We start from the raw sequence: 27,950 nt of genomic DNA on the forward strand, positions 1-27,950 counted from the left end.
CACACTCTCTCTCTCTCACACTCTCTCTCTCGCGCGCGCTCTCTCTCATGGCGAGCAGTAGGGACGCCGTCTCAGTTACGGACTGACGGAAGCTCTGCTTTCCTCTCCGCATTCTTTTAAAAAAACCACATGAATTCACTCGCGTAAAGAGGCGTGAGTCTCCACTCTTCCGTCTAAAGGGGTTAAATAAAGGAAACCTCAGCATGAACAGTATGAGCAGTTGCGGCTTCCTGAATATGGCGACGACTGGAGATTTTGACCCGCTCAACGCCACTATTCCTGCCACAAAAGTTGAGATTACGGTCTCGTGCAGGTGAGGAACGTTTACGTACAGCTCGCACCTTTACGCACAACTGCCTTTTATTGACAATCCGCCTGATGTTTTAATAAACATTTGGAGACGACACAATATTACGCATGACATTTTGGCACAAAACCAGTTTATAACCTCGTCTATCTCCAAAATGTCTTGCGTATGTGTGTAAACGTGGTGTAGGATATGTGAATATCATAGAAGAAATATATTATTTCCACGGTACTTTTACTCTCGGAGTTTTTCTGACTGTCACTTTCTTTCACACCATAACAAACACTATCCACGCCGCTTCTTCCACCAACTGTTAGCAGCTAGTCAAATGCCGAACATAAGTTTTGTTTTGGTATAGGAACTATGTGTTGTTTTTCCGAAATGGGCTGTTACTTCTGAAGTGAAATTGAATTAACGGTGTACTTTGTAATGATTATGACTTGATTTGGGGTCCGGTAAACCGAAAACACACAGTCGTTTGTTTTGGTCATGATGATGACTATCTTTCAACCGACTTACATTGTTTTATACTGCACTTCTGATATTTATTTCATTAAACCTTGAGTCATAATTTGGTTTGTTATGTTTAATAAACCCTCATTCAGGTTTGACTATCTTCTCCACAATGTAAGAAAACCCCCCTCACACTTGTTGTTTTACGAATATGGGCTGCCGTTGATTTCTTTCTTACGGTCAATCATAAACGACTGCAAAACCACACGTTTATATCAAACATGTCTCCTTGATGATGTTCAAGTTGTTCAAGATGAGATGTCACATTAAAACTAAAATATTTAACACTTCTTTACCTTATCCTAAACACACTTGACCTCTTTTGAAATACTGTTATGATTCATATTTCGGTGGCACTTTATTTTACAGCCCATGTACAAACTATGTACGTACGGTAAGAATTTACATTAAGGTTAATTAGTTAACATTAGTTAATGTAAACTAACATGAACTAACAACGAGAAATAGCCTTGTTACAGTATTTATTAATCTTTGTTAATGTAGAAATACAACTGTTCATTGTTTGTTCATGTTAGTTCACAGTGTATTTATTAAAGTTAACAAATACAACCTTTGATTTTAATAACTTGTTAGTAAATGTTGAAATTAATATTAACCAAGACTAATAAATGCTGAGGTATTGTTCATGTTAACTAAGGTAGTTAACTAATTAACCGTAATTATTATAATAGGCTACGTAGGTAGGTAGGCTACTAAACCTGAACCTAACCTTAGTTATCTTATATTTTTTTAGGTAAGTACACGCAAGTACATATACTGTATAATAAAGTGCAACCCATATTTCTTACCAATATATCATCATGATAGCTGGCGTTTTACCTTTTGAACTCACTCTCCCACCAGAAGCATATTTCATATTTTCATATTTCTCAACAGCTTGGGTTTAACTGGAAAATGATGGCTTTAATAAAGCATATTTGGGAAAGTTATTGATTGTTGTGCATTTAGAGATTGTTCAGATGATTAATTCACGTGTAGGCCCTATACGTTTGTGATGCATCCGGCTCCCCTCGCGTAAACAAATCCGAGCGGGCAGGAGCTGTCCGCTCAGCCGTTGTGAGGAGATGTTGACGGTGAATTACTATGCTCCGTGTCCCCTTGGGCAGGCTTGTGCAACAGGGGAAACACACACACACACATAGGTGCGCACAATCTGGAAGCTCTTTTGCAACACTGCACCGGGTGGGAAGGGAACGGTAGCGGTGCCATGGTTACGATCAGGTACATTCCTGTACTGTAGGGCCACTTTACCACTGTCACCATGGTTATCATGGGAGATGAGCAGATAGAGGAGAATGTCTGTATTCATAAGATCACTGTCAAACCTGTGAAATGAAATGCTGAATTAGATGCATATTACATTTATGGATATTTCGAGGTCCACAGGTGTCGTTAAGTTTGCACGTTGGGCAAGTTAGCTTGTTTTTTTTTTTAGCTGTTAATTATGTTTCGGAGTGACCGGAGTTCAATTTTCAATGTGAGCTGTTTCTTGACTGTGTAATTATCTGAACTTGAAGCGCATGAGGGTGTTAGGTCACTGTATAATCACTTACAAATTGGAGAGTGGCTTGAGAATATCCAACCTGACTGCTAGTTAAATATAGTCTGTTTTAAAGGGCCTTATAGAGATGATTTAATCACAGGTTGTTTTGTTTTTTCAAGAGGCAAGAAGTGAGTACTGGATACATGTGGGTAACAGATAAGACCTGTATTTTAGGTTAAAATATGTATATTATGACTGTAAGCACGATTCTGGATAAATTGAGAATCACATTTTTTATTAGATTTTTTTTTTTAAATAGAGATTTTCTCAATATTCTGAATAGAAGACTGAACAAAATAATAGAGGTTCTCACAAAATGTTAATCGCTGCAGTCTATTTCAATATGTTTGATTTGAATGAATATTTTTTGAAAAAGTATTTTTGAGTGAATGAAAAGATCTTTCCCTCATAAAGATAGCACTTGTCACATTACACGATGAATCAATGTTTTTTGAACGAATCTCTTAAGTGAAGGATTCAATGACTCCCTCATAAAGATTGCACTTGTCACATTACACGATGAATCAATGTTTTTTGAACGAATCTCTTGAGTGAAGGATTCACTGATTCCCTCATAAATACTTCACTTGTTTCATTACACAATGAATCAACGTTTTTGAATGAAACTCTTAAGTGAATGATTCAATGGCTCCCTCATAAAGATTGCACTTGTCACACCACACAATGAATCAATGTTTTTTTAGAACAAATCTCTTGAGTGAAGGATTCAATGACTTCCTCATAAATACTTAATTTGTTTCATTGCACAATGAATCAACTTTTTTGAATGAGTCTCTCGAATGATTGATTCAATGACGTACTCATAAAGACTTCACTTGTTTTATTACACGACGAATCAACGTTTTTGAACGAATCTCTTGAGTGAACAATTCAATGACTCCCTCATAATTACTTCACTTGTCACATTACACGATGAATCAACGTTTTTGAATGAATCTCTCGAGTGAATGATTCAATGGCTCCCTCATAAATACTTCACTTGTTTCATTACACAATGAATCAACGTTTTTGAATGAAACTCTTAAGTGAATGATTCAATGGCTCCCTCATAAAGATTGCACTTGTCACATTACACAATGAATCAACATTTTTGAATGAAACTCTTATGTGAATGATTCAATGGCTCCCTCATAAAGATTGCACTTGTTTCATTACACAATTAATCAATGTTTTTGAACGAATCTCTCGAATGATTGATTCAATGACGTACTCATAAAGACTTCACTTGTTTCATTACACGATGAATCAACGTTTTTGAACGAATCTCTCGAATGATTGATTCAATGACTTCCTCATAAAGATTGCATTTGTCACATTACACGATGAATCAACATTTTTGAATTAATCTCTCGAGTGAATGATTCAATGGCTCCCTCATAAATACTTCACTTGTTTCATTACACGAGGAATCAACGTTTTTGAATGAAAATCTTAAGTGAATGATTCAATGGCTCCCTCATAAAGATTGCACTTGTCACATTACACGATGAATCAATGTTTTTTTGAACGAATCTCTTGAGTGAAGGATTCAATGACTCCCTCATAAATACCTAATTTGTTTCATTACACAATGAATTTTTCAACGAATCTCTCGAATGATTGATTCAATGACGTACTCATAAAGACTTCACTTGTTTCATTACACGATAAATCAACATTTTTGAACGAATCTCTCGAATGATTGATTCAATGACATACTCATAAAGACTTCATTTGTTTCATTACACGATGAATCAACGTTTTTGAACGAATCTCTCGAGTGAGTAATTCAAAGACAAATACACTTTTAATAGTCACTTGTCGCCATCACTGGTGTAACAGAGACAATCTTTATTTAAAGCATCAAGTTACTTTCAAAATATGATTTACTCTATTTTGATCACTACCGTAGACATCAGTGTTTATATCCCAGCTGTAAACTTTTATCCCAGTCCTTCTGTGATATTCTGAATTATTGCAAGAAATAACAATGCTGTGTGGTTGAAAAGAGTTTCATATATATGACGCAAGTTAAGGTTATAATTTAGCGCATGGTCTCACAAACGCAGTAGCCCTCAGTTACATATTGTGTCAACTTGTTAGTTATAGTTGTTAGTTATTTTACTGTTCTGAACTTTTTAAAACCATATTAGTTTGAGATCAGACGATAATTGGTGGAGCCCCAAATAACAGCACCATGTTAAAGACCCCTGGTCCATAAATGATCTGATAAACCATAAAATCGAGTGGAAAGTTCCAACATTTTATAGGACATAGAGAATTATGCTATTGGGAAACATGCCTTAGAGATTAAGTATCATGTGTGACTATGACTAATATTCTACTTAGTGCTTTAGGAAACTCAACCTGAGTCAGTGTTACAAGCTCTTTCGCCTCGTATTAACGCAATGTAATTCAATCGAAATATGCCTGCATTTCCTTGTTTATGGCTCTATTAAAGCTGGAGTGGGCAGTCTTCGATAGATAAGAATCCCATTTGGACTCTAATTCCAATGATTGGTAAACAGCTTTGCTTGACACTGTTCACGTGTTCATTTTTGTCCTGTTTGATTCACAGAACTTTCAATATTTAAGCTAAAAATGCATTTTTGTTTTTAATTCTTAATTTGTTATTTGATGCAAAAGGTAACACTTTATTTTTCAATGTCATTGTTACACATTACATGTAATTACTGTAGTAATAACTATAAATTATGCATAAGTACATGCAATCAACCCTAAATCAAACCCTCATCCATGAGTACATGTAGTTAATTAATATTAATCAGTACTTAGATGTATGCTTACCCTGTAATACTGACACCTTGAAATGAAGTGTAAATTAATATTATGATAGTAGCTTAACAGTAATGCTATAGAAACCTTTTGTTTGTCTGCATGTTTTTCGGGTGATTGACAGATGTTTACTTCATTGTTATGCAGTCGCTTGGCTACTCTAGGTGGTTGCTAGGGTGTTTAAAAAAAGTCCACCCCCCAAGTCTTATTTGTACAGTAGATATGGCTTGTGGCAAAAAAAAAAAAAAAAAAAATGTAAATCTGATATATTATAGAAGTAATTACTTCAACTTCAACATGCCAACTCTTTTAAATGTCAAACGTAACTGACATTAAACACTAGCAGGTCTTTCCCTCATAAAATTCATAAAATAACCCTTCATTTCAGCATTTACTCTTTTGAACCAGCCTTATGCAAAGCATGTTAATAAAATTTCACTGCCCAGTTTAAAACTTCAAAGTGGATTGAACTAAATAACATTAGGTATTGACCAATGTTCAGCAATTGTGATTCAGCTCATTTAAAGTAAGTAAATTGTACAAACAGCAATAATCATTTTCTAAACAGGACCAAAAAAGTTATTATTCTTTTTGATCATACACATTTTTTTTTAGGTCTGTCAAACGATTAATCGCGATTAATCGCATCCAAAATAAAAGTTTGTGTTTACATATATTTAAGAAATATATATATTTAAGAAAAAAATATTATTTCTATACAAAATATTTATATTTCTAAAATAATATCAATTATGTATAAACTTATATACAGAATATACATGAAAATATTTCTTAAATATAGACAAGCATGTGTGTATGTATTTATATATATATAAAATAATTATACACAGTGCACCCACATATATTAGTACATTGGATACTATGTTATTACATTGTAGTTACATTGTATCAAATGCATTTAAAAAAAATGGAAGTACATCTTCATATATTCAGATAACATCTTTTTAATGCAAGTAACACTTTGCAGAATGGGAATGTTATGCAATCATAAATTTGTCATATTGTTTTACAGTTAATACAATGAGTAAACTATAACTGTTAAAAGTGTATAGTTGATGCGAATACCAGTAAAATGTCATAATTCTCTCTATACCAACTTTGGTACCAACATAGCAAAAATTGATTGGAATTATTTAATGTCTCAATAGTTAATCTTTTTTGATATTAGTTAATAGTAAACTAAAAAAAATATAGTTTATATTACCTCAGGTCCATTACAAAATATTAACAGATACACTTTTTAATTTTAATAAAGTATTATTCAATGTTGAAACTGAGATGAACTTAGACTAATAAATGCTTTTGAAGCATTTTTTTTTTCATTTTTAGTTCATGTTAACTAATTTAGTCCAGTAAATTTTAACAAATCGACCCTGTGATGTTTAACTAACGATTTAACTGTGTAAAAATATTAATTAATTAATGCTAATGAGAATTATAAGTAAATAACACATTCAAACATCACGAATCTCTGGCGTTTTGAGTGGATTCTGATTCACTTAAACACCTCTGATTGGCCATTGCATTCACATGCACAACAGACATGTCTGTGATTGGCTGCAATGCACAACACTTAAAAAAAAAAAAAAACACACACACACACACACACACAAAATCCACACACAAATTGACCCATTACTCAGTACTACAGAAAGATTGTTCTGTATTTAAACTTCAATTTAAATTGAAAGTACTTTTGATACTGCACTATTAATATCCCAATGCAGTCTGTTTTTACACAGTGACTTTCTGTGGTAAAAGCTTAACATGTCCTGAACCTGGAGTATTCCTTTAGGAGCACTTTCTGAGTCTCTCTTTAGAATAGTTTCACATTTAGGGAGGGCTGTGCTATTTATTTAGCCAGGACCGTTCTTACAGAATCATCTTCTACTCATTAAGTCTCAAGTCACTGAGATGATCCACTGAGATCCAGCCTTACAGTATTATGATTCTCACGTCCAACTTCATTAGAAGATGTCCGTCAGTGACGTTTTTTAATAAGCTCTTGCTCAGGTGGAGATGCCGAAGGTCTCATTTACTCTGGAACGGATCTGAAGGGTCAAAAGAGCAGTTGCAGACCCAGCTGAGTCTAGTCTCTCTCGAGGTGGATTTCTCAACATTTCTTCTCCGCAACCCAGTATCCTTAGATCACCTCGATTAAAAACGCATCCTTATTTTTATGCTAAATTTATTCAGGGAATAGCCACACATCAGAGACGCCATGGTGGGTTCGCTTGGGCTTTTTGTTATTTGTTTAAAATGAAAGAGAATGACATGCTCATTTGGATATTCTTATAAACATATAATCTTGCAAAAAAAAATTAAAAATACAATAAGGGTTTGGATTCGGAATGATATAAGAATGAGAAAATTATGACATCATTTTTATATTTGATTGAGCAAATCCTTCAGATAATCACAACAGCACAGACTTCAGGTGGTTCGGAATTGTGTGTGTGTTTGTGTGAGCGCATTTACACGGTTTCCGGCCAGGAGATGTGTTTGATCTTCTGAGATGAATCGATTTTATCCAGTCCGTCCTAATTTTTGCTTTGCAGCTTTACATATTTATTCACGTATTTGTATTTGTTTGAACCTTGGAGCTTGAGTGGTGTACAGTGGCATTAATGGAATCATTTGTTTTCTCTCCCACATCTTGTTCCAAACATATGACGTGCTTGCTTGTGTGGGAAATAAAAAGAGACGTTTTGAATAATGTATGTATCTCATTTGGCATGCTACTATACAATGAACGAGGCCTGGAGCTTTTAAACTTCAAAAAGGATGTTTAAACGAAGTCCATATGGCTCTGTACTTTATGTCTTCTGAAACCATACAATGGGTTTTGTGACAAACTAATCATGAATCATTCAGGGGAGCATTTTCTTAAGGTCACCCTCTGGCGAAAATCAAGCTTTTGATGTTGTTTATATGTCTATGTGGTATGCTTTAAAACTGTGCAAATTCATAAGTCAACACCATTGCCGAGTATTTTCTCTTTGAAACTGCGGTGAACCAAAGACAGTCTCAAAAACACGGTTTGAAATCGCTGGTGTTTCGGATGTCACAGTCTATACCAATCAGGTCAATGTGATCGCCAACGAGTGGATCTCTGAGCTGGTGTGAGTGAGTGGAGGCGGGGCTAATTTGCATATAGAACCGCGTATACTAAATGAGACAGGGGTGTAGTGTTACATTCAAGGTATTTTACATATGCAATTTTGGTGATCAAAGATGAGTTTTAAGGAATACAATTTAGAGCCAGACCGATATATCGGCCGATATTAGGCATTTTCCAAAATATCGGTATCGGCAGTCATAATGGCCGATAAATGAATATTTAAAAAATATAATAAAAACGGACGAAATACGCTTCAATCATCTCTCCTTGGCCTGTTATGTTGAAAATGTACTGTATGTTTTCCAATTTGCCGTATGATGTTATCTATTGCTAAATTATGGCTCATCATAGACTAGCTAACCACAAAGTTAGCTAATACTACTATAATCAGTGGAAGACCGCTAACGTTAACATTAATGAGCTTGGAAACCACAATGAACTTTTTCTGCCTAAATAAAGTAATGATTACTGTATTTATAACTAGCATATCTCTAGTTACAGTCCCGGCATCGTAAAATGTAAGTTATACTTGCGAGGAGTGAACATTTAGACATAGAGAAAAAGTATCAAACGTATTTTGTGCAGAAAAGTTAGCTTTTCTTTTACACGTGTGTGAAATCCAACAATATTTAATTAAAAAAAAAATATATCGGCCGATATATCGGAATATCGGATTTTAAAACCCCAAAATATTTGTATCGGTATCGGCCTTCAAAATCCTTTTTTCGGTCGGGCTCTAATACAATTATTGACTACTTTGTGAGTTTTGTCATTACCAACATAGTTTAATATATTTGTTTTTCTCGTAACCATAGTTCCAATGAACATTCACAAACAGCATCATAAAATTATGTGGTCGGAACTACAGCTCTCGACTTTGAAAAGTTTCTTGTTAAGATGACATGCAGGATTAAATAGTTCATGCTCTCGAGATAAAATAAGAAAGCTATCTCACAGTCTGTTCTATATCTTTCATTCCCCATATATAACATCGGCCAGTAAGAGCTGTGAGTGTAAACATCACTCCCGTTGCCTCAAGATGTGTGTTAGCTACTGACGCTAGAGGCTGTTGCATTTAGCGTCCTTGTTAGCGCGCCTGCCTCCCACGCCAGAGACCCTGGTTTGAATCAAGAATCATTTGTCAAGAGAACGGAAGTTAAATGTGCTTTGGAAACCCCAGAGTATGACATAAAAGGGGACCTGTGACTAAATGAAATGTCTGAAAATAAAGCAAAAGAGCAGAGAACAAAATATCGAAGTATTCCCACGTAGTTTGATGTTTACAGCAATAATCTCGAACCGACAGAAGTTATCACTCCACCATCTGCGCAAACATCATTAAAATGTTGTTGCACCATCTGCGCAAACATCAATTGTGGTACATCATTAACTTCTACTGTGGTAGTTAAGAAGCAAGTTACAAGTTACTCTAAACACACAACTGATTGACAACTGATCAAGCTCAGTTCCCATTCACTTCTGATTATGTTGGGAAAAAATGTCCAGGAGACAACAGAAAAAAAAGTGTTTGGAGTGACATGATGTAAAAATTGGTTAAACCACAGTATCCCTTTAAAGGGATACTCCACTTTTTTTGGAAATAGGCTCATTTTACAACTCCCCCAGAGTTAAAATGTTGAGTTTTACCTTTTTTGAATCCATTCAGCCAATCTCCGGTTCAGGCGGCTATGACTTTTCGCATAGCTTAGCATACATCATTGAAGTGCACCATTAGCATTTCTCTCAAAAAAATTTACCAAAGTGTTTCAATATTTTTCCTATTTAAAACTTGACTCTTCTATAGTATCATCGTGCACTAAGACAGACGGAAAATGTAAAGTTGCGATTTTCTAGGCTGATATGACTAGGAACTATACTAATAATCAGGAAACTTCACTGTCGTACTAGGAGTGCAGCAGGCGTATGACTACACAAACTTAGTCCCGATCACGTTGGAACTCGTGGTACGACAGTGAAGTTCCTAGTCATATCCGCCTAGAAAATCGCAACTTTACGTTTTCCGTCTGTCTCAGTGCACGATGTAACTATAGAAGAGTCAAGTTTTAAATAGAAAAAATATCGAAACACTTTGGTAATTTTTTGGGGAGAAATGCTAATGGTCTTGTGCACTTCAATGATGTATGCTAAGCTACGCTAAAAGTGGTACCGCTAGAACCGGAGATCGGCTGAATGGATTCGAAAAAGGTAAAACTCAACATTTTAACTTTGGGGGAGTTGTAAAATGAGCGTATTTCCAAAAAAAAGTGGAGTATCCCTTTAAGCAAAGAGTTTCTCGAACTATACAGAGACTTGTAGTTGGGTGTTTAATTGCTTTAGACGATTCACCATGGGACATCACCCGATATTTGTCCCCAGACAATGATGAGAGAAATCACACTTCTTGGAACTGTGTGGAAAATAATTTGCTTTCTGTTTATAGAAGCAAGGTCTCACACAGAGGTCAGAACCGGAAGTAGGCTCGCTTTCGGTCCAGATGTGTCTGTCGGACTTATCAGTAGCAGAATGCATTAAAGCATGCAGAATGAAATGAGACTAGAATTGAAAAAGTTGCTTGAGGGCAGTCTGGAAGTAGATCCAGGTACTGCTGTAATGTTGGAACTGATGTCTGCAAATTTCCCTGTGCGTGTGCGTGCAATAAGGGATTAGAGCTGTTTATTTGTTCTGTAGAACAAACATTGTTTTCTCTGAAGCGGCTGATGATGACCTGCCCAGGCGGACTATGCGATTGGCCCCTTCTCAAACGCTCACTGGGTTTCCAGCAGTCTGTCGAAGCGGTAAATTCTGGTTGCTATGTGACTCATTGCGTTGGTGAACCTCTGTTGGTCTACTGCTCCCCAGGCTTGATGGGAGATTTATACTGCACTGGATGACACACTGCTTTGCTCTTCCTTGCAATCCGCCAGCTTCCAACCGGAGGTCACCCTTTAAATGGAAAAGGCAAACCTTGAGTAAAAGGCACATTTTTGATTAATTTAAAGGGGTACTAGTATGCCCTTTTACGATGTCTTGATTTTGTTTTTGGGGGCTGTACTAGAATATATTTTCATGCTTGATTGTTAAAAAAACTATATATTTTTCTCATATTTTACATTATTAGAGCTCCTCTCTCCCCAGTCTGATTCGATGAAGCCCCTACTTCCGAAATATGAAATGTGCTGTGATTGGTTAGCTGGCCCAGTGTGTTGTGATTGGCAGTTCTTAGCGTGTCACGTCCCATCATAACCGCGAGCTCTACTCAGACGGAAATATTAACAATGGCGTCAATTTCAAATAATTTGAAGCCCGATTCAGACCCTGACAATTTTAACGAACAAGAGGATTGGGCTGATCGGATTTCAAGCACGGATTCAGCAATCTCGCATTTCGCAGGACGTTTCAATTTAAATTTAAATTTCAAGTTTGAATTTTTTTAATGATATATGTTATCCCCCATTTAATCATTTTTGTCGGGAAAACTATGGTAATACAAAAAGTAACCGATCACAAAATCAAGAGCTTACAAAAGCTAAAGTAAAAAAGCTAGAAAAGCTTTTTCCTTTGTTCATCATAGCTATCATAGCAACTACATCAAGTTTTTAATTGGTACTGTTAATAGAAAATACAACTACAAATAATAAGACATACTTACAAGTTGTGATCCACAAACCCAACAAAATGGAAATGCGGAGAAGCTTTTGTGCCTGCATTGCACTCTCTTCTGGAAGCTGTTCTCCATTTAGGAACAGTGTTAAAAATAAATGTTAACCTTTTTAAGCTCGCCAGCCTTAGGACAAACCTTTTCCGGGGTGTAAAAAACAGCGACAACAACTTTTCCTCTTCTCTGAAGCAGCCGAACATAGCCTCACCATCTGTGTTGCGTGTTCCCGGTGGCAGGGTTTATGTAAATTTTAGGGTTCGTGATGTCACCAATCGAGGAAGAAGCTCATTGTCGTCCCTACCAGCTGTTTGACGTAGTCCTTAAAAAGCAATTTCTGTAAAATAAATAAATTAATAAATCTTATTTTGCATTGAACTTAGAGCATTGTAACTTTGCAGATGTTGTTTATGCTCAAACAGCAACATTACACACTAAAAAACTGAAATCATAATCAAGGACCCCTATTAAAAGTACATTGCGGGTTAAATACAACTTTAGATCTTAAAATGGCAACTTAAATGACAATTTACAGTAAAACACTTACAGTAAAAGTCTATAGGGTAAGATGTGACTTCTTTCATAGGTGGATGTGAAATGCACATTTTCAAAATCGGCTAACTAGCTGGTTTTATTGAAACCCTGTAAAATCGTTTTGTTTTTGGATCCACCGTACAGCATTCAGACATATTTGTTAAGGGGTGCTAACACAAGAAACGGACGGAAATCAGAGCAGAAATGTGCAAATTTACCAAGATAATGGTTTAATCAATCTATTGTATTCCAAGGGGGTTTAAAAATACAGTTGGATGGAGAAGAACAGAGTATAACCGAATGGTTAAGTCTTGGTTTATTGGTTAGGCATGCACTGTATGTCTAAATGTATGTCTGTTTAATTAATTTAGAGATTTATTTTTAAATTCATTTTTAAAATGATCTATTTCCAATTTATTGATTATAAATTCAAACAAATATAAAGTATAGATATATTGGCTTCACATAGGGCTCTCTAAGATATAGGCATCGGCATTGTCAAAAAAACAAACAAACAAAAAAAAAACGATTTCAGTTCCAAGTTATTATTTGCTAACGAATTTGACAAAAGTTAGTCAAACTACTATTTACCACTAGTGGAAAATTGTGTGTTGCTAAATGTTTACAAATAACAGCAGGTTTGGCTATGACTAAACAAGTTTTTCAAGAAACTTTACCGTAATTCCTACGTTTTTAATTCTTACGTTTTTCAAGAAACTTTACCGTAATTCCTGTTGGTGGAGTTTGTTCCAGTCAGAAGTGGTTTAACAGGAAATAGTAAAGGGTATGTGGTTGCTGTAAACAAACATGTTTTTCAAGAAACTTTATCATAATTGCTTTTGGTGGAGTTTGTTCCGGTAAAAATAGTTTTAACAGGAAATAGTAAGAGGTATGTGCTTGCTGTAAACAAACACGTTTTTCAAGAAACTTTACCGTAATTGCTTTTGGTGGAGTTTGTTCTAGTAAAAAGTGCTTCAAAATGAAATAGTAAAGGGTATGTGCTCATTCTGTCTGTGAAAACGCTTAAAACGCTCCTTTGTCTTTTGCTGTAACGCTAAAATGTTTTTGTGTGTGAAACAATGGCGTTTGAATTGCGTATGGACCAGGCTGCTCTGAACTGATCTAACGGTGATATTTTTGGCACCTCGATCTGTCACGACAGCAGGAAGCCGCTCCATTGACCTTTAAGGCCATAAAGATCACATAATGGGTTGTATTGAGGGAAATGAAAAGTGTGTCTGAGTGTATTGAGCAGTGACAAGGAACCCGCTGAGCTAGAGCTCAATACGCTGTATAAGGAAGACTCAGGCAGGCTGTACAGCAGAGAACACACTCTGCAGTCCCAACGACTGACAGTATTTAATCAATGTACATTTGCCTCCCTGGCTATGGGCCAAGAGCTTTTGGAAAGCAACCTACAGTTTACTTGTACAGCGAGACTTGCGTCTTTAAAGCAAAAAAAAACAAAAAACTTTATTGTGCAACTTTTAAAAAACACAGTGCATATTGGAGACATTATTGATCAACAAAACCATTAAGAACAGCAATTTTAATGATCAAGCATTGCTACATAAATGCATAGTGACCTTGTGCTTATAACACCTGAAGAATGAATGCTTTAAATGCTCAAGCTCTTGAAAAAGTTGGTGGGAATCTGCCTTCATCAGCTATAAAAAGTGTTTCTCTGTGTCATTATCGTTACAGCCACTCTCATAGAATTAGAATGATTATTAAAACTTATTTTTAGTTATAGTTTTCATTACAGGTAAGGGTAATATCGTTGACGTGAACGGGTCTCAAGTATTATATCTATTGCTATTTAGACAGTTTCGCTAAGTTACTCTATGACTTCATGTTGAAGACAAATATTTCCACTGAGCGATTTGCTTTCTCTTAACACATGCCTTACTTGTCTAGAGATTTCAGAGAAGATAAAATGCTGAGAGCTTTGGCAACAATGTCAGAAGAATGAACTATTAAAAAAAACTAGAAAAACTACATGCCGTAGCTGTTCTTGATCACACGTTTCTACCCCTTTATGTGAAAATCCGACACCTTGGTTTCCAGTCACTAGAAATACTCTGGCAGTGTTATGAGCAAGCAAACAATGTCCTCAGAAGAAAAAAAAAATCAATAACCACAGAAATTACACAATTATGACACACACATGGCACACATGACTCAAACATCCCACAGAAATCATGCATTTTATGAAAGATATGAAATCTGGCTTTTACGGGCAGTTATAATCCATCGTTTAAATCAAGCACACTCTGAAAAATGCTGGGTTGTTTCAACCCAAATTTGGGTAAAATATGGACAAACCTAAATGTTGGGTTAAAAATGTAATTACAGTTGAAAGTGAGAGTTGAAGTTACATTTTTAACCCAGCATTTGGGTTTGTCCATATTTTACCCAAATTTGTGTTGAAACAACCCAGCATTTTTTAGAGTGCATGTTCACGAAATGACTTATTATACTTATTAGCAAATTACAGTAGTTCCATGTCTGCACATTTTCCCAATGCATCTTCATTTCCAATTGCATAATATAAACAGAACATATATTACACTCTAAAAAATGCTTGGTTGTTTTAACCCAATTTTGGGGTCAAGTATGGACAAACTCAAACTTTGGGTTAAAATGTAATTTAAAAATGTAACCCAATGGCTGGGTTTGTCCATATTTGACCCAAAATTGGGTTAAGAGTGTATGATTGCAAAAAAAAACAAAAAAATCCTTCGAAACAAAATGGAAAGTTAATTTCACATTGTTTTATCTTACTAAATACTAAAGCCATTTTGAGCAGTTCAATTTATTTCACATTATAATAAAAATCACTTACTAAAAATACAATAATTGATGCCTCAAATTATATTTTAGGTCATTTTTTTTTTACCCCTAAACATTAATTTACTGGTTATACTTACTGCAGAACTGTGCTAAATAGAGCAGATTATTGTCTGGAATCAAAATGATCAAAAATGACGGTTTCACACCCTTTTGATATTGATATTATACCTTTTTTTTGCCTGTATGCCACACAATCCTACCCATTGTGTAGTCTATTAGGATGTCAAGCCCTCTATTGAAAGCAGAGCCTTGCACTTGAAATCTCTAATTGGTTTTCAATAACACTCACTTTAACCTTGAAGGTGAACGAGTTGCCCTCAGGGGAAGCACAGATGTTGTGCTGACATAAACCTCGTAACAGCAAAAGTAGTTGACCTTTTCTAAGAATATTGAGGGAAACTGTGTTTTAAATCTGCGTTTAAGGGGCATCAAATTGAAAGGCCTCCTTTAGCACACTAGCAAAGGAACACAACAGCGAATGCTTCAAGAGTCCCTTAACGCTGTCATAAAGCTAATTACAGTCTCTTCATCTACCCGCGTCAGCTGCACTTACTACAAAGAGCTCTCGCCCTGTTCGCTAAGAGCAACTACAGGATCGATTTCATCTTCGGTGTTCTTTCTCAGTGACAAGATCTCTCTCAAATGATTGTGAAGTCGCCGTTTAGTGTGAGATTCTGACATTTGCAAGTAGGCGAAATTAAAATGTCAATATAAATAGAATATGACCACTTGACAAGGCGTTTTTCTGCCATCTTCATCAAATAAGTCTCTTTGGTTTTGGTGATGGAGGTGTGCCATGGTGAAGTCACTTTAAGCACTTTAAAAAACAAAAGCATTACTATGGTGTTTCGACATGATAATATCTATTAATTTAGTAATCAATCGAGTTTCATGGAGTACTATAGTATTTGCATCTATGATACTTATTCATTTATTAATGTTAGGGATGCTCGATATATTGCCCACCATCTCGGTATCGGCAGATTTATGTTCAGTTTTAATGTTATTGTTATCGGCCCAAGAAGAAATTTGGCCGATATATATTTAAACCGATAAATAATGAATTGTTTCCTTTAGCTGAGACACCAGAAGCCCACTTTTCACCATGATGATTTTAAATTGCTTGAAATATGATTATGATTCATATGATATGAAGTCTGTTACATGAAGTTATAATGAGAAAATCATTATAATAGTGTGTTTGGGACATGGATTTAATAGTGAGACTTTTGTTTTTGTAATCAGGCTTTCAAAAATTATATAAAATTGGGATTTAGAATTATCTGCCAAATATATCGGTTATCGGCTTTAAGAATTATCGGTTATCGATATCATGAGAACATCATTAAAATAGTGTGTTTGGGACATGGATTTTAATTGCGAGACTTTTGTTTTTGTAATCAGGCTTTCAAAAATTATATAAAATTGGGATTTAGATTTATCGGCCAAGTATATCGGTTATCGGCTTTCAAATATAAAGAATTATCGGTTATCGGTATCATGAGAACATCATTATAATAGTGTGTTTGGGACATGGATTTAATTGTGAGACTTTAGTTTTTGTAATCAGGCTTTCAAAAATTATATAAAATTGGGATTTAGATTTATTGGCCAATTATATCGGTTATCGGCTTTCAAATATAAAGAATTATCGGTTATCGGTATCATGAGAACATCATTATAATAGTGTGTTTGGGACTTGGATTTAATAGTGAGACTTTTGTTTTTGTAATCAAGCTTTCAAAAATTATATAAAATTGGGATTTAGATTTATCGGCCAAATATATCGGTTATCGGCTTTCAAATATAAAGAATTATCGGTTATCGGTATCATGAGAACATCGTTATAATAGTGTGTTATAATAGTGTGTTTGGGACTTGGATTTAATAGTGAGACTTTTGTTTTTGTAATCAGGCTTTCAAAAATTATATAAAATTGGGATTTAGATTTATCGGCCAAATATATCGGTTATCGGCTTTTAAATATAAAGAATTATCGTTATCGGTATCATGAGAACATCATTATAATAGTGTGTTTGGGACATGGATTTAATTGTGAGACTTCTGTTTTTGTAATCAGGCTTTCAAAAATTATATAAAATTGGGATTTAGATTTATCGGCCAAATATATCGGTTATCGGCTTTCAAATATAAAGAATTATCGGTTATCGGTATCATGAGAACATCATTATAATAGTGTGTTTGGGACTTGGATTTAATAGTGAGACTTTTGTTTTTGTAATCAAGCTTTCAAAAATTATATAAAATTGGGATTTAGATTTATCGGCCAAATATATCGGTTATCGGCTTTCAAATATAAAGAATTATCGGTTATCGGTATCATGAGAACATCGTTATAATAGTGTGTTATAATAGTGTGTTTGGGACTTGGATTTAATAGTGAGACTTTTGTTTTTGTAATCAGGCTTTCAAAAATTATATAAAATTGGGATTTAGATTTATCGGCCAAATATATCGGTTATCGGCTTTTAAATATAAAGAATTATCGTTATCGGTATCATGAGAACATCATTATAATAGTGTGTTTGGGACATGGATTTAATTGTGAGACTTCTGTTTTTGTAATCAGGCTTTCAAAAATTATACAAAATTGGGATTTAGATTTATCGGCCAAATATATCGGTTATCGGCTTTCAAATATAAAGAATTATCGGTTATCGGTATCATGAGAACATCATTATAATAGTGTGTTTGGGACATTTAATTGTGAGACTTCTGTTTTTGTAATCAGGCTTTCAAAAATTATATAAAATTGAGATTTAGATTTATCGGCCAAATATATCGGTTATCGGCTTTCAAATATAAAGAATTATCGGTTATCGGTATCAGATATGCCGATGCATCCCTAGTTAATATACACCTCTTCTATGATAAGTGTAGAAGTAAAAATCCGTCTCTTAGTAACAGTAACTGGCGCTATTTCTCCAGCGTTCCATATGTCATCAGAGTAAAGATAAGTGGAGGGAAAACAGAACCAGGAGGTCTGATGAAGTCATCCTTACTCTGTTCACATATCTGCAGTACTCAGTATTTGCATGCTCATGGCGTTCCAGATTACGGGAATCTCCCGACTTGTTTTCAGTCCCTTCCCTTGGGGTTCTCTCCCACGCTGCCAAAAACGACCTGTGATTGGCATGTATGAAAGCTGCAAAGTGGAGGGGTGTGAGCCTCTTATTCCTTCCCTCTATCTATTTGTGTGTATGACTGTACAGCCTGATGTCTGTCCCATGTGATGTTTAATTTCAGTTTAGGTGTGTATGTGTTCATAAGAAAGACCTCATTCGGCAGCAAACCTTTCACTCTTTATTGTTTTAGTCCAATCGTTCATTTTAGATGTTAATAAATATACAATCAAACTTCTACTTGAGACTATCTACATGCGACCAACACTAAACTATTTAAATGTAATGTTTATCAAGTTGATGCATTTGTATACATTTCGGATACAAAGCGGCTGCATTGCTTAAATATCTCATAGTTTTCCAGCCATTTCGTTTATAATCAATTTACTATATTAACAGTAAATCTTTGCACTTAATCAGAGCAAAATTGTGGAATTCTGGTCTTTTTTAATATTTATATAGTACATATTTTCCTTTATATTCTTCATGAATAACCCTCATGACTTTTATAACATGTTTTTCCTTTTCTATAAAAAAATATGTACTTGGATTGAAGGTTAAATAAGCTAAGTATGTACTGAATAAGCACACACAATATAAAACGATCTGTTGTTTCTGTCTGAATCACTGCCAGTGATTAGAAGCGAGTGGAGTACACACTACAAATCCATTTAAGACAGCATCTCTCCTCATGAATATTGAACAGTGCATTTGCTAATGTGCGTTGGAACAAACAGTGTGTAATTACCTTGAGCATTCCATTTAGAAGAGACACTGTTGTCCTGAAGCTTTGTTATTAAACTAAATAGATTCCTCACGTTACAGGAATGCAATGAGACATTCTTCAGCATACACGCACGAGTGGAATGGAGAGCCACTTGTCCTGCAGAGTTTTGCTCCAACCCTTATTAAACAGCTGAACCAGTTAATCAAATCTTCTGGGTTACTAGAAACAGAGATGGTCTTGTTTTTGAGAGATATGAGAGTTTGTGGCTCTACAATTGGAGAAAGCGTAACGGCTAAAAGCCTTGACAGCATTGAATTTTGTACAGAGTTGGACGACAAACTGCATGCCGTAAACTATGGAAGGTTGTTTCCGCCACAGAATAAAACATTTTAAAAGATAATTGCGACTTTTTATCTCACTATTGTAAGTTTACATCTCGCAATTATGACTATTTCTCAGAATTGTGAGATATAAAGTCAGAATTGTGTGATATAAAATCGCAATTGAGTGTTTTAAAAAAAAACAACTTTTGCTGATAATTTACTCACCCCCATGTCATCCAAGATGTCCACGTCTTTCGTTCTTCAGTCGAAAAGAAATTAATCATTCCAGGATTTTTCTCCATATAATGAACTTCACTGGGCACTAAACAGTTCAAGGTCCAAATGACAGTTTCAGTGCAGCTTCTAGGGGCTTTAAACGAAACCAGATGATGAATAAGGGTCTTATCGAGTGAAACGATCGCTCATTTAATAAATAAATAAAAAAGATTAAGTTTTATAAGCACAAATGCTCGCCTTGCTCTGTTCTGTGATGTGCTTTCGTGACTCTCCTGTTCGAAGTCGTTAATCAAAATTTCTTTCGTTGAATGAACCAAATGACTCGAAAAAAGAATCGTTCATTTTGATGAACGCGTTCAGTCACACTACTTGAACTACTTTAAAGTAAAAAAAAAGTAGTGAACTACTTTAAAGTCAGTTTTGCGAATTATAAGGTCAGAATTGCGTGTTATAAAGTCAGAATTGCGAGATATAATTTCACAAGTGCGAGAAGTAAAGACTTTTTTTCTCACAAATGTGAGTTTATATCTCACAATTCTGACATCTTTTCTCAGAATTATGAGATATAAACTTGCAACTGCAAGTTACAATGTCAAATTCTAAGGGAAAAAAAGACTTAAACTTTTTTTCCTCAGAATTGCGTGTATTTCTCCCAATTCTTACTTTATTTCTCCCAATTGTATGTAATAAATTCAGAATTGTGAGATATAAACATACAATTCTGAGAAAAAAAGTCAGAATTGCGAGTTTATTTCTTGCAATTGCGACTGCTAAATCAGGAAATTCTGAATATAACACATAATTGCGACTTTATATCACGCAATTCTGAATTATGATTATCTCAATTACCTGTGGGATAAAATGAAAAAAAAAATCGCAATTACCTTTTTTTTTTGTTCTGTGGCGGAAACAAGCTTCCATAGTAAACTGAATCATACCTGTCGTGCAATTTTCCGTGACTTCTTTTCTTAAACCACGCTTTTTTTCGGTGTCAACTTTAAAATAAAATTTTAAAACTTTAAAAATGTTGAAGATTAATTGATGGGCTGTCCATTTGTTAAATAATAAGCTATTTTTCCTCGCAAAAGGGGTTTGTTTAGCATAGTAAAGCCATTGACATCCATTAAAAAATATCTTTTTTTTCAGGGCAACTAGCAGCATCAATCAGAATTGGAAAAATAATGATTTCTTCCAAACCGCTTTCACATACACTCCTTCTGTTCTTTACGTCGCAAATCATGAACAGCAAACCATCAGCTCTAAACTCAGACCATAGGCTGACCCAAAATATGGCTGGTGCATATTCATCATAAGTTATTCCTAAGTTCATAAGATCATTCATAAGTTATTTATCAAATGCAGGACATACGCTGACGATATGATTGTATGCATGGTTTTTAGCATGACCAATCAGAAGCCAGAACTGGGATACATTATTAAGTGTCATGTAACACAGCAACCAAATGTCTTTGTAGCTAGCTTCCATAATTAATTTAAATCAAATCAGAGATAAATAAGTTAATTTAAAAATAAATATGCCCTCAAAAGAAATAGATTAAACTAATTGATATGTTTTAAACCGCAGTTTATGTTAATCCATATCATAATTATAATGTTCTACTTATCTGTGCAATATTTCCTCATTTGACTTTTTTTGTGTTGTTACATCTAGCATTTATCATTCATTTACATTAAACATTTTTAAATAGACATTAGGGTGCTTTTCACTTTTATTTTTTAGACTGAAACCAAATCATTATCTTCTGGGTGTGCCTTATCATGCTTCAATTTTTAAATCAAACACATAACATTTGAGTTGTTTTTGTTGCTTTGGAAAATATATATATTTTTAAAGAGCCTCGTATCGTCTCGTGTTAGTGCCGTTAAACCTATACGTTCTCAGCCAAAGGAAACATTAATGAGCAACAAATCATATCTATTTACACTATTATCAATCATAGCCAAATTATTTACACTAGTGTTCCCTCGATGCATCTTATTTGTATAAATATTTCATGAAACATTTTTTGTCATAATTGATATTAGTATAACAAATTAGAGATTTCGTGCAGTTTCTGAATTCTTGTCTATATTTTTTACACTGTGTGTGTGTGTGTGTGTGTGTGTGTGTGGTCCACAAAAGAGAGCATGTATGCAAACAGGTTCCAGGCTCTCACAGCCCCTGTCGGATGAAATTAGGGCAAGTTTCTTGAATAAGGCACTGAGAATATTCAAGCAATAGCACTGCAGATGGTCACCCATGTGTGTGTGTGTGTGTGTGTGTGTGTGTGCAACCCTCACTAATCATGAAATATCTGAGCGCTTGTCATATTTACCAGGCCACAGAGCTCTGAATTTCTTTTGAAAGTATAATGCGAACTAAACAGTTCAAAAGTTGTGTTTGGATTTGCATATCCTGCAAATTCATCCCTGGAAGCTTTCCGTGTTTGTGACATTTTTCGAAGTCTTACATCAATATTTGAGGAGTCTTTCCCATTGGAGGCACTCGAGTCAGGTGCCGAGCTGCTGGAGTGAAGTGCTTGTGTTGTGAGTGTGAAGTCACCCCTCTCTCTCTCTCTCTCTCTCTCTCTGAGCGCTTTGAATCTAGTTCAGTGAGATGCCGTATTCTCAGAGGAGCCGTTATCCAGGTCACTACAGGAAAAGCCAAAGCCAAAAAGAATGGCCTGGGATTTCACAGAGGTCTGAGGACAACCCGGCGGATAGAGGGAGAGAGACGAGGAGCTGAAAGAGGTGTTCACTGCCTTATTTGTTTCTCAGACCCTCGGCCACGTCTTTGAGACTCTCTTTCCATCCTCCCTGTGCGCTGTGCTGAGGCAAAATGATCTTCACACCTCCCTCACTGTCAGATCCTCTTCTCTTCCTGTCCTTTCTTGTTTTTTCACTTCCATCGCTCCTCACCTTTTTATCTGTTCGTCTGGTGTTTTTCTTTCCGAAGGTATTCTCTACCTTACTCCCCAATTCTCATCCTGTTTTCTACTTTTGGCTGCGGCTGCTGACACCTGTAGAACAGAAAAAGCGATGATGAATTGGTTCGTGTAATTAGTTGCCGTATGACTAACTGTTCTGTAGGAGTCGTCTAGCTCTCTTCTCACACAGATCCAATTTATTTCTGAGCCTGGACCTGACGTCAGCTAGGTGAGGTCCCCAGGGGCCGTCAGAGCCCAGCATGTCACCAAGGCAACGCTGTCACTGGGCCAATCAAAAGAGCAGGTTCGCGGCTGTTGTTAAAATGATGAAAGATATCTAATCGGAACATGGAGAAATGAAAAGAGAAGTGAGATCTCTGTATATTCCCGTTTGAGATCGAGCCAGTGTCAGTTAGTTGTCAGGGTAACTGCCACTAACATCACTGGGGTCCCACAGCGATTTGCGACTGCGCTGAAGACCTGATGTGCTCCGTATCCGTCTGTCTCGCTCACTTTATCATCCCTACATTTTTTTTTCTGAACAGCATTTAAACGAGGCCATTAATTAGATTACTTTTTTTTGTGATTGAGTAGTTGCCTGGATTCTGGAATCTACACGTTCCCCTCTGATTTCGGTTTTGATTTTAGTTGAAGACCAAAAAAAAATACAATTATCAAGGAATTTTTGGGTTATTTCTTACCTTAACAGTGGTTGTAATGAGGAGAATGTTTCCGTAAAATGCATAATATTTTTGTTGCCACCTGCTTTTTTTTTTTTTTAACTGTCTAACTGTTTTAATTAACATTGATTTTTATTAATGAGAGATATTTTAATTGGTATGTCAGACTCTGTGTTGGCAATTTGACACGTTGTTTTTTTTTAGCAGAACTTATTATCATTAATGTCATGGAGGTTGAGATACATTCTGTGAAATTGAAGCCAGTTTTGTGGCTATTAAAGCTTAGCTTTAGCCTTCAAAACTACAAACATGTTGATTAAGAAAAGGTTGCTTTAGGCCGGATTCACATATAGCGCCTAAAAACGCGTAGAAAACGCTGGACGCGCCGCATTCTCTAGTTTGCAAAGCGCCAGGGTGGTTGCGCTTCAGTTGGTTCTTGTCACATGACCTATTGTGTGTGTATGGTGCGCTTGCGGTATTCTGAAAAGTTGAGATGTTTTTATCTTGACGCGGCGCGGACGCGCATGGAAAAAACGAGCGCGTCGCACCGCGACCGCACCGCTTCCATTATGAGCGCGCATACCGCGCGCCTACATTTCAAATAACGAACTTGAGCGCGCAAAAGACGCGATATGTGAACCGGCCCTTAGACAGTTTTAGTTTTTTGTTAGTAAAAAAGTCATAGCAGAGCTTGAATCCATTGCAATTTTTTTTTATTTAAATATGTATCGGACTCAGTGTGCAAGGGTTCTGTGAGTGACAATTTTTTAGAATGACGACTACAAACATTTCAAATTCACTGTACAAGGGCCTTAACTCTGGTGCGTTTTCGAATGAAATATGAACGCAACACAGACCAAACACATGTTAATGAACCAAAACCAGGACATGACATCACAAGATGCGACCCTAAATATTACCAAATGCTCAAGCATACCTGTGTTTTTCAGCGCAGTCTCATCCCGAGACGTCATATAACTGACGTTTTGGGACGTCTTTTGACCATACGTCAATATCTGCCTTTTTAGGGCCCCCTTAAACGTCGGTAGATGACGTTATCGGATCCTAACTCTACCCCAGACCTAAACCTAACCCGTCACCTAACTGACGTTAAAGGTAAAGCGTCAGTTGTATGACGGCCCGGGATCGTCATCTACCGACGTTTAAGGGTACCCTAAAAAGGCGGATATTGACGTATGGTCAAAAGACGTCCCAAGACGTCAGTTATATGACGTCTTGGGATGAGACTGTGTTATTTTGTTCTCATCATAGTCACGATGTTCGGTACAGGCATCAGAACACAACGCATCTTTGTGTGTGTATGACTGAGGGATTCCTGGCGCTGTTTGTACTCCTTTACACAGTTTATAAGCTCTTCATGAGTTCCCACCTGGTCAAAATACCATCAAATGTAGGCTACGCATAACACTGAACAAAATTTTGAATGCAACACTTGTTTTTGCCCCAATTTTTCATAAGCTAAACCCAAAGATCCAAGACTTTTTCTATACACATTTTAGATATTTTATTGTTTTAATAAGGCACACCTGTGGAATAATCAGCATCTTATGTCACACCTGTGAGGTGGATGGATTATCTCGGCAAAGGAGAAGCGCTCACTAACACAGATTTAGGCCCTGTTTACACGAGAATGCTCACGGGTGAAAACGTAAATATATTTTTTCGGATGTGCCTTTCGTTTACACCTCGACAGCGTTTTTGGGGCTTAAAAACGCGAAAAAGTGAAACCACCCTCCAGAGTGGAAATCTTAAAAAACGCTCCACCGTTGCGTTCCCATCTAAAGGGTAAAAACTAGGGCTGGGTATTGACACAAATTTCACAATTCAATTCGATTCACAAGCTTGCAATTCGATTCAAATCAATATTGATTATTTTGGATATCAGTTACAATAAATGGCAAATTTTCTCAAGGAAATCAAATCAAATGTCTTAACTAATGCTGTAAACTATGGGAGTCTAGTTGTAGCCTACTAGGGTTCATTAGCCTAATATGAAGGTAATAATGAACTGTTTTGTAGCTATAGCCTACAAACACTTAAATTTACACTTTTATTTATTTTATAGTAAAAAGATTATATGTAATATAAATATTTAAATGGTGGCTGTCACAAAAACTTGCCAAATTTATTCAAATATGCATTAAATATTGAAGAACATTAAGATTATAATGCATAATATGGTGTATATATTCAGCAAAATGCTCCTCTCTAGAGTTCTAGCTGACTAACGAGTTTATGTGGGTTTTCTGAGGTAAACCTTTTTAACTGACGTCTTTCCACGGTTGAAACGCTGATTGAGCGAATCAATGTGACATGACACGGATTTCGATAAGTTGTACTCAATCGTTTTCCACACTTTCAGATGCTCATTCATGTTTATTTCGCGCTGTGACTGGTATTATTAACCCGGAAGAGAGATCAGCGCTGCTGCTTCTCTTGAGCTGCGCCAGAGCGATCTCACGCCACAGCGCCAAAACGCTATTGATGTTTTTGAGTTTCTAAAGAAAATGGACGTAATTTGAAAATTGAGACTTTGTTTCATATCAATAGTAACAAAGGACAAAGATTATTGCGATTTTTTTGGATGCGCGCAGCCGCGATACAATGTCCCATTCATTCAAATGAAACAGGATGACTAATCGATTCTTGAGATTTAAGAATCGATTAATATCGAGAAATCGATATTTATTACCCAGCCCTAGTAAAAACGCAAAACTCTGCTAGACAGGGAAGGTTGTACGCAGGCGCACGGACTTGGTGTTGTTGTGTGTCAGTGCTCCACATCGCCACCTAGCCACCTGGAGTGCAGACTACTTCGAATTTCACACACTTTTGCGTCACCATATGCACGTGGATTTCCCACCCATAACGCTCATCTAAATGCAGAATAAAAAGTGATAACGCTACGCCACTTTTGCGTTTTCTCTTCAGATCGTTTACGTGTAAACTTAGCCTTAGATAGATTTGTGAACAATAAGGCCTTTTGTATACATAGAAAAAGTCTTAGATCTTTGAGATCTTTGGGCGAAATCAAAAGTGTAGCGTTTAGAATTTTGTTCAGTGTACAACAAGCGCGTTTAGCTCAGCACACAGCATTGTTTTGGATGTTCGTTAAGTTCCGTCACGAAATATATGTAAAAAGACCAGTAGAAAGACCAGAAGTGTGAACAACTTGTCTGAGCTTGTAATGCTCATCTACACTCAGGCTATATGATGGATATGGGATGAACCTGGTTCAAGTTTCAGTCATGGTTGGGATGCTGGGTTGTTTTCTCAGCGAAAACAATGGTATTAGGGGCAGAACGCTTACTACGCTACTTTTCCATTGTTTTTCTATTCAAACATGCACTAGACAGCAATTTCACTTTTGTCTTGTGTCTTTTTCTGTCCTTCACGCACAACGTGATTGAGGTTGGTCCTCCTGGAACCACATTCCATGTCAAATATAATAGGTCACCTAACTAATCCTTGAAATCAGAGGGAAAAAGATTGCTTGACTATTGTTCAAACTCGAACTCCAGACCTAATCATAACCATTTTAATCAAATTAATTTTATTTAAATGAAGATGTGAGGCTTATTTCAGCTGAAATTGCATTAGATTTCAGTTTTTTTTCTTCATTCGTTATCATATCTGTGTATTTATTTATTTATTTAACATCATGTGTGGGTTGATGATTAGTGCATGTTTATTTTGTTATTAAGTTTGTATAATTAATTACAAATAATTACAGGATGATTGTTTCCAGGTAGAGCTGGTTAATCTAAAAATTGTGTCTGGTAAAAAGCAATCAGTGCCCAGAGTTGTTCTTTTCACCAAGTTTCCAGTCGTTTTAGCTGCTATTTACACTCAGACACCCCAAGGCCTAAACCTTCCTCTCTGAGCTGTTGCGTTCTGTATTCACATATTTAGAAAAGCTATTTCTTAAAAAAAAATTGGTGTCATATTTACACATCCCACTTCCCTTGCCCTTTTTTCGCTCGTTTTATTGCTCTACCTAATCATATAATCCTTTATTATGCTTCCTTAGTTCCCCTGTCACACCCCTCTCTTCCCCCCTGTAAAATGACACGGCAGGAAAGCATAGCAGGTCCACTGTAGTGTGACTGTTCTTTAATTAAAAGCCCCTGCTTCTCTCTGGGTATTCAAACAGCTGCGCCTCTGACGAATCCATTCCCTCGCCGCTCTCAGCGAGTGTGATTAAAGCACGATGGCCGTCCCAGATGACCAACACTAAATCCGACAAATTATTGCACATCAACATAAGCCCAACGAAAGGATTGTCACGCCTGGCTGAAACAAAAGCGAAAACGAAAAACATGTTCTTGGATCAGCATCTTTTGTTTTTCTTGGAACAAAATTCAAAGAAATTTTCAAAGAAACTCTTAGTAGTCAAGTTCCACACCTTAACCTTACTGTAATTGCTGAAAGAATGTTGTTTAAGACACCTTAAGGCATTACTGTAAACTAAAACTGAGATGTTCACTAAGGACTTTACTCTTTTCAATGGCATTTATGGCCATCAGTG

At 36.1% G+C, this 27,950-nt stretch overlaps 1 protein-coding gene across 2 annotated transcripts in view; it reads left to right on the plus strand.

The window, feature by feature from the left end:
- The window catches only part of LOC120477083 (copine-8), a 117,898-nt gene continuing 89,948 nt past the window's right edge, over window positions 1-27,950 (plus strand). Inside the window, exon 1 of one of the 2 annotated variants that reach the window (XM_039668490.2) lies at window positions 1-313. In XM_039668490.2, coding sequence (XP_039524424.1) covers window positions 204-313 — 110 coding nt within the window. In that variant the 5' untranslated portion in view covers window positions 1-203. The remainder of the gene's footprint in view (window positions 314-27,950) is intronic. The other variant, XM_089126651.1, reaches the window with a different exon arrangement.

Source organism: Pimephales promelas, chromosome 24, assembly GCF_988280905.1.
Source record: "Pimephales promelas chromosome 24, fPimPro1.hap1.1, whole genome shotgun sequence".
Lineage (NCBI taxonomy): Eukaryota > Metazoa > Chordata > Actinopteri > Cypriniformes > Leuciscidae > Pimephales > Pimephales promelas.